Here is an 8,501-nt window from a genome sequence, read left to right as displayed (position 1 = left end):
GTGGTGGGGGGTGGGGTCATGGTCAAGGGGACAGTAGGAGGAGGTGATGATGGTTTGGTGGTGGGGGGTTTGAGAGGCAAATGGGCCCCATATTCTTTGGATCTTGCAAGTGTGAGTGGTGATCTCATTGAAGTGTATAAAATTCTTCAAGGTTAAGTACCAAGAGGCTGTTTCTCCTGGCTGGAGAATCTAGAACTTGCAGTCACAATCTCAGGCTAAGGTGAGAGGGTAGCCATTTTGGACTGAGATAGAGACAAATTTATTTTGGAATTCTCCAGCCTTACGAGCTGTGAATGCTCAGCCATTGAGTATAGTTAAGATGGAGAATTGCTGATGTTTGTGCTGTAAGGGAATTAAGGGGCACAGGGATCAGATAGGAAGGTGAAGTTAACATCTAAGGTCAGCCATGATCTTACTGAATGGCTGAACAGGTTTGAGGTGCCAAATTATCTCCTGCCCCTTTTTTCTAACATTTAATAATGACTCAGTGCCAGATCTGTTTGGTGAATCTGAAGGATTTGATGTATTTTCTATTGTCAGACTGATGTCATGCACCAAAGTGTGTATGAGCTGATTCATACCGAAGACCAGCAGGAAATACGCCGAAATCTCCACTGGGCATTGAACCCTCCCAGCATCAGCAAAGCAGGGGATGCTCTAACAGGCAAGTGGAGAACCTTTCCTCTCACCCATTTCTTCCTTCTTTTAAGACCCTCTCTAAGGCAGTTGAGACCCATGTCGCAAAACAAGATCAAGGTTAGAAAGTTGAAGATAAGCTAATAAAATGGAAATTAGTCAATGCTGTGGTTTTAGAGCTAACAGCTTTGGGGAGGAGCAGAGGATCAAGGTGGGATGAGTTAGAACAAAGAGAAGGGAATGTCAATAATTTTTAAAGGTTCAGTCTTTGGATATAGGGTAATGCTGGTGTTTATTGTCCATTTTGAATGGACTTTCTCCTGAAGCGAAATGGCTTAACAATCCACTTCAGGGGGGCCAGAGACAATCCTCCCAACTTGGCGTGGGATTGATCTCACATTGACCAGGTGAGTGGGTCTGCAGATGTCCCATCCTATCCCAAAATGCCATCACGGATTCGGTTGGGGTTTGTCGGCAAACTGACAGTTCTATGGCCACTTTTGTCAATGCCAACTTGTAATTCCCAGATTTTGATGTAAACTCCTTTCCGACTTCTTAATCAGCTATGATTGGACTTGAACTCAGTGTTTCAGTAATAGGAGTCTTGGCGGTTGAATATTGGTTGAGCAATACAGCCACCGAACCAGCACAAGGAACTGAACAGAATCAGTGAAGGTGGAGTAAATCAGGGGAGGGTGAGATAAGATTAAATAATAGAAAAAACTAACATGAAACATTTGTATCAGTGGTAAAATGTTATAACTGCTGCATTTTCTGCCTCACTGATGTATTTGTAAGGAATGGGCTTCTGGGGAATTAGTAATTTCAATAAATATTTAACCCTTAAAATGCTTCCATGTTATTATCTCACCTTGCTGATGAACCATTGTTTAAAACAAATGGATGTGCCCTTTTATCACTCAAAACGCTGTCACCTGTCAGTGTGTCACAATTAGAAACATCCCGCATGCAAGGTCGATGTCAATGTGTTATGAAGGTGTAAAGTGTACTATGCCTTTAAGAAAGTTAAAAGCTAGCAGAACTACCTCACAGCACCAAGTGTTCTGAACAAGATATAATGTAACCTTTTGGTCCAGCAGCTAAGGTAGCTGGTTGCCTGGAGAAAAAAACAAATTTGTGTTAGGCCAATCAGTTTAAATTATACTCCCAAAAAATACCAAACTCCAATCAAGTTTGAGTTTAGTAAATTGATGATATTAAAAGCCACTGACACAATCCGATGTTTTGGGGGTATAAGACTGGGAAAAATTGAACAGTTGAGGGAGGACTGCCAAAAGGCCAACAGATGTAGGCTGCCAGTCAGAACTCTCTGAGAGGTACCTGTCAAGAGAAGGAGATTGCACAGAGAAAAGCATCAACACAGACCAGGAGAGCAACTCTACAGAGGAAAATATAATGAGAAGATTTGACTGCTGGCTGGTTTTAAAATTTGAATTTTTCAGTAAATCTTAATTGGGGGTTTTATCAGACAATTATTATACAAGGGAAAGTAAAAAATAAAGTTAGAGGAAGGCGTTGTAAATAGTTGTTAGTTAATTATTCTCTGTTATACATAAAGAAATAAAATTGATAGTTTTTACTTTAAATAGCTCTTGGCCTCTCAGATTTTCACAGATTACTGCACGGGAGAAATCGTTTCTGTGTTGCTGGTTTAAATTAAGCAGGAGGGTTTACCCCGGGTCGTAACACATTTGCACATCTTTTGATTAAATATCATTAAGATGCGAGCAAAAAGGTTTACTGGGTGAAGGAGAATTAGCCATTTATGCATTGATTTTGATATTTGGACCTCTTCCCAAAAGTTGAATTGGCCAGACAAATTTACCAAAATAAAAGGCAGTTAGTCTGTATCTTCCCTCAGCAAGACCTGGACAGCATTCAGGTTTGGGTTTATAAAGCATTGCTGTCAAGCCAAAGTATCAACCTGGTAAAGTTACAACACAGGACTACTCACAAGCTCAACAATGGAAGCAGCCTGCCATAAGCAGAGCTAAGTGATTCCACAACTAAAGGGTCATACCTCTAATCTCTGCAGTTCTGCCACATCCCAATTAGTAGTGATAACATTTCAGTGCCTCATTGGAGAGAGACAAGAGTTGGTGACATTTTGTCAGTGGCCTATTTCATTGTGGGCAGACCAAAACCCAGTTCTAACATCCACCTGATGCTCACACCTGCTCTTCTCAGGAGTGGGGACACAGGTATGTTTCAGGAGTAGTAACCATGGGCTAATTACAGTGCAACACCATGCATTGCAAATTGCTATTCAAAAATGCCCATTTATGTCTGCTGTCTGTTACTGATAAGCACACTACTCTTCCATCCCTGCAAGTTTCAAGGTTCTTCTGGTGCAGTGGTAGTGTCCCTACCTCTGAGCCCAGAGACCCAGGCACAAATCTCATCTGCTCCAGAGGTGTGTTATAACATCCCTGAGCAGGTTGATTAGAGAATTTCTATCACTGCAACCCCTTTTCATTATGAGCCTTTATTTCCCACAATAACCTTCGACGGAGCACCTTTATCAATGCATTCTCGAAATGTAAGCACAATACGACCACTGATTTCCCTTTATCCAGAGTTTGTATTACTTCTTCAAAGATTCCAAAAACTTGTTTAGACATTACTTTCAGTTTACAAAATCCTACTCACTCTGCCTGATTACTTTGAATTTTTCTAAGTGCCCTCATTTATTGTCTTGAATAACAGCTTCTGTGGTTTTGCCTTTCTGACATCTTCGATGTCATCAATGTTAACCTAACTCGCCTGTCGTTTTCTGCTTTCTGTCTCGCTCCCATAAGGAGTAAAAGAGCTACATTTGTTGTTGTTCAATGTGATGGAACCTCCCCTGAATCTACAAAACTTTGTAAAATTAAAATCAGCACATAATTATTTCATTGCCTACGTCTTTTAAGAAACTAGGGTGAAATCCATCAGGAACCCGAAGAGTTGGCAGCCCACGGCTCCATCAGTTTGCTCAGTAACTTCCCTGGTGACTAACTTTTTGAGTTCCTCCTACCCATCTTGGGGATTTACTTGTATCCTCTACAGGGAAGAAAATGCAAAATACCTGTTCACCTGCCAACATTTTGTGGGCGGCACGGTGGCACAGTGGTTAGCACTGCTGCCTCACAGTGCCAGAGACCCGGGTTCAATTCCCGCCTCAGGCGACTGACTGTGTGGAGTTTGCACATTCTCCCCGTGTCTGCATGGGTTTGCTCCGGTTTCCTCCCACAGTCCAAAGATGTGCAGGTCAGGTGAATTGGCCAGGCTAAATTGCCCGTAGTGTTAGGTGAAGGGGTAAGTGTAGGGATATGGGTGGGTTGCGGGTTGGTGTAGACTTGTTGGGCCGAAGGGCCTGTTTCCACACTGTAAGTAATCTAATCTAATTTTGTTTTCCATCATTAATTCCCTGGATTCACTTTCTATCGGACTCTCAATTTGTTCACTCTTTTTAATATATCTGTACTAACTGCAGCTATTTTTTTTTATATTTCCAATGTCTTTCACTTGTCATTTGTTTTCTCCCAGTTAATAACCTATTAGCCAAATTTTGTTTTTTAAAACATATTCTGCCCATTCCTTTGATCTACCAGCTACCTGATTTTGATTTTATCGTCACGTGTATTTTACAGTAAGAATATAATAAAATAGAGTGAAAAGCGTTCATTTGTCGCCACGATAGGGTGCCATTTTGAATAATTTAAGAATAATGGAAAAAGAAGAAAGATATAGCTTGAAGAGAGTCCATCAGTCCTGAACCAGCTCATCACCATCAACGTTTGAACAATTAAGTTCTTTTTCTTTGAGTTTAATATTAGATTTCACTTTTTTTTTGCTAACCATCAATGGTGAGTCGTCTCCTTGGAATTTTTCTTAGTCAGTGGAATGTCTCTATCGTATGTAATCCGAAATGCCCCCCTTAAATGTCTGCTGCTTGTGTCTCTGCTGTACTAACCTCTAATCCAATATGCCAGTTAACTAAGCTAGCTCAGCTTCCTTGCACTTATACAAGTTCTTACTTAAGTTTAAAATATTAACTTTGGATCCAATATGCTGTCTCTCAAACTGAATATAAAATTCAGCCACATTGTGATTGTTGCTCCCTCAGAGTCTCTTCGCTATTCATTAATCCTATTATATCGGACAATACCAGGCCTGTTATGGTCTGCTCTTTGGTTGGCTCCCGAATGTGCAGTTCTAAGAATATATCTCCAAAGTGTTTCCTGAACTTGTCTGAGGCTAACTTTGTTCATCTGGTTTATCTAGTCTACATGTAGATGAAAATCCCCATGATAATTGCTGTGCCTTTCTGACAGGTTCCCACTATGTCTCGCGTTTAACTCCATCCTACCACATGGTTACTGTGAAGGAGCCTGTACAATATCTCCAGAAGCAATAGCGTGACAGTATAATTTCTCAACTCTAACCAAACAGCTTCTACAACCTGATGTCCTGAACTTTGATCATCTTTCTGTATTGTGCTGAGACTATCATTAATTAGCAGAGCCATCCCTGCCCTGACCCCTGTAACATTTTCCTAGCTTCCCATCCTCCCTAAATGGCATGTCCTGCAATGTTCGGGCCCCAGTTTGTGTCATCCTCCAGCCATGCCTCTGTGTCATTAATGTGGCAGTTTAATTTGTTCTTTGTTTTCCAACATCGTTTTCAGGTGAGAAAGCTACCTCAACAGATGTAATTTGCTACAACCCTGAACAATTACCACCAGAACATACGTCATTTCTCGAGAGGAATTTTGTCTGTAGGTTTCGCTGTTTGTTGGATAATTCATCTGGTTTCTTGGTAGGTTACTGACTTCAATTATTTAACATGGTAGTGACTGGTTTTATGTTTGTGTTCTCACTCGCTAGAAAGGCTTTTGCTAAAAGCAACTTCAGCAGAAAGTAAGCGATTTAAATATATTTTTACAGAATCTCTGAAGTCAAACAGTCAAGTGAAATAATGGAATCTCTTCTTCAGTTCTTAAAACCCACACATTGTTTCCAGTATATTTTGTCTCTTTTTACTTGCTTTTGTCTTTTTAGCAGTTCCAGTTTGTCATACAAAAGCAACATATAATGAATACTGGAAATACTAAACAGGTCTCGCAGTGTCTGTAGAGCATTGAAAGGTCACAGACTTGAAGCACTAACCCAGTTTGTTTTGACTGCATCAAGTGCTCTCTTCTTGGGTCAGTGAGCAATGGGGGTAATTAAACTGCATTTCAGCACTTGAATCCATGACTAAGTTTGGTATTTCAGTATAGTGCAAAGGGAGTTCTGCACTGCCAGTGCAGTTAAACCTCAGTCAGGCGGTGAACTGAGGTCCAGTTTGCCTGTGGTACTGTTGCATCTGATCATTAAAGATCCTCTCGTACGGTTTAAAGAAGTATTTTTTTGAAGAGACAGATAGGATAAGTAGTGAATTTTCAAAAGGCCACTGATCAGAGGTTAGTGGGCAAAATTAAAGTACATGGGATAGTGGATAATTGACATGCGTCCTGAATTTGTTGACAGGCAGGAAACAGAGAATGGCAGGCATTGAGTAGTGGGATACCGCAAGGATTAGTATTTGGACCCTAGGTATTCATGATATAAATAAATGACCTGGATAAAGGAACCAAATGCAACATTTGCAAATTTTCTGTGGGGATTGTGAATTGTGAGAAGGGTGTGAAGAGGCTTCAAGCTGATTTTGACAAGTCGAATGAATGTCAAACACATGGCAGATGTGGCGAAATGTGAAGTTATATCCTTTGGTATGGAAAACAGAAAGGAAGATTATTATTTAAAAGGTGATATTTTGCAAAGTGTGGATGTACGAAGGTATCTGGGTGTCCATGTGTTGCAGCCAATGAAAGTTGACAGGCGATTGGAAAGACAAATAGTATATTGGTCTTCATTGTGAGGGGATTTGCGTTCAGAAGTAGGGATGTCTTGCTGCAGTTGTACAGGGCCTTGGTGGAACCACATCTGGTGTACTCTATGCAATTTTGGGTCTTCTACCTGAGAAAGGATATACTTGCCACAGATGGAGGGCAGCGGGGGGTTCATGAGGCTGATAAGGGGCTTGATAGGACTGTCCGACGAGGAGAGATTGGTTCAACTGTGCGTGTTTACACTAGTATTCGGAAGGATGAGATGGAATCTGATTGAAACATATAAAATTCTGACAGGGCTGACAGACTAAAAATGGTGAGCATATTCTCCCTGGCTGTAGAATCTGGAACCAGGGGACAGTCTCAGGATACAGGGTGGACAATCTAGTACTGAGATGAGGAAACATTTTTTCACTCAAGAGGATAGTGAACCTGTAGAATTCACTTCCACAGAAGGCTGTGGTGGTCAGGTCACTGGATATTTTCAAGAAAGAGATGAATTTTTAGATTTGAAAAGCACCAAGAGGTATGGGGAGAAAGGGGGAAATAAGACATTGCAAAAGAGGATCAACCATAATCATATTGAGTAGTGGAGAAGGTGCACAGGGCTGAATGAGCTACTCCTACTCCTAGTTTCTATGTTTTAACAGCAGAGAGTTGTCCTTGGTTTCTTGATCAACATGTCTCTTTAAACACCACACTTGCCTTTCCTCACACAGCACCTTGTGGTTCACATCGCAGTTTTTGTGATTGAAATAAAATATGTTTATTTGAGAGATCGCATTGCATGAGACTGTTGAGGCTCCTCAGACATCAAAGAAATGGCCCTCATGAAGGGTTTATGCCTGAAACATCGACTCTCCTGCTCCTCGGATGTTGCCTGACCTGCTGTGCTTTTCCAGCACCACACTTTTCAACAAACCCCCGTTATCTATTTTGTTGAAATCCTTTTGTTGATGTCTGAGGTGTATAGTTCCTAGACTAACAAATGGTGGCAAAATCATTATCTCTTCAACAGCAGAGATGATAAGGTTGTCGTCTGCTTCGGACCGAGATGATGAGAAAGTTCTTCATTCAGAAGCTTGAAAGGGTTCAGAAAAGATTTACTAGGATATTGCCAGCATTGCAGGGCTTGAGTTATAGAGAGAGGTGAATAGGCTAGGGCTGTTTTCCCTGGAGCATCAGAGGCTGAGGGGTGACCTTATGGAAGTTTATAAAATCATGAGAGGCATGGATAGGGTAAATAGAGAAAGTCTTCTCCCTGAGGTGGGGGAGTTCAGAACTAGAGGGCATAGGTTTAGAGTGACAGGGGAAAGAAATAAAAGGGGCCTAAGGGAGATACAAAATGGCGGCGACCCAGTAGGTGTAAGTCTGCAGAGCTCTGCCCAAGACCCAGGCAAAGTGGGGTGCCCACCCTCATCTCACCTGCTAAATTACTTAAAACAGTTTTTGCCCACCACCCTTGGCCATTTTGCATCAAACTTTTTTAGCAGTTTTGTGCTTTTTATAATGACTAAAGGCAAAGGCTCTTACAGTTTGCAGCAGTCAGGCCCACCCCACCCCCCCGCAGCAACAGACACATCCGCGGCTGCCTCGGGGGACTTACCTGCAGAGGTGAGCCTGATCTTGGAATTCGTTAAACTCTGAGAGATGATTGATGTGTCCAGCAAGGAGACCCAGTCCAGGTGGGAGTCAATCTCGGTCATGCTGCAGAAGCATGACCGAGAGGTCAAGAAACTCAGGCAGCGTGGTGGGGGGGGGGGTGGAGCAACGGGTCGCAGCCTCGGAGTCTGCTGCTGAGTTATCTGTGGGTCAGGTACAGGCTCTGGAGTGGTGAGTCCAGATTCTTAGTTGTTTTGATTTAACTGTTTCAAAGGTTTTTTTTATATGTGAATTGTTTTTGGTCTTTATTCAATGTCTTTTGGCTGGGGTTCTTCCTCCTGGGGGGTTTCGGGCTTGCTTGGATGAC

General features: G+C 41.9%; 1 protein-coding gene across 1 annotated transcript in view; it reads left to right on the top strand.

Annotated features, from left to right (window-relative positions):
* The window catches only part of LOC122551357 (aryl hydrocarbon receptor-like), a 163,061-nt gene that overhangs the window by 108,528 nt on the left and 46,032 nt on the right, over positions 1-8,501 (top strand). The window contains exons 5-6 of the mRNA XM_043693099.1: positions 541-664; positions 5,327-5,457. Coding sequence (XP_043549034.1) covers positions 541-664; positions 5,327-5,457 — 255 coding nt within the window. The remainder of the gene's footprint in view (positions 1-540; positions 665-5,326; positions 5,458-8,501) is intronic.

This window comes from Chiloscyllium plagiosum, chromosome 7, assembly GCF_004010195.1.
Source record: "Chiloscyllium plagiosum isolate BGI_BamShark_2017 chromosome 7, ASM401019v2, whole genome shotgun sequence".
Lineage (NCBI taxonomy): Eukaryota > Metazoa > Chordata > Chondrichthyes > Orectolobiformes > Hemiscylliidae > Chiloscyllium > Chiloscyllium plagiosum.
This window is presented reverse-complemented; position numbering and strand designations above follow the sequence as displayed.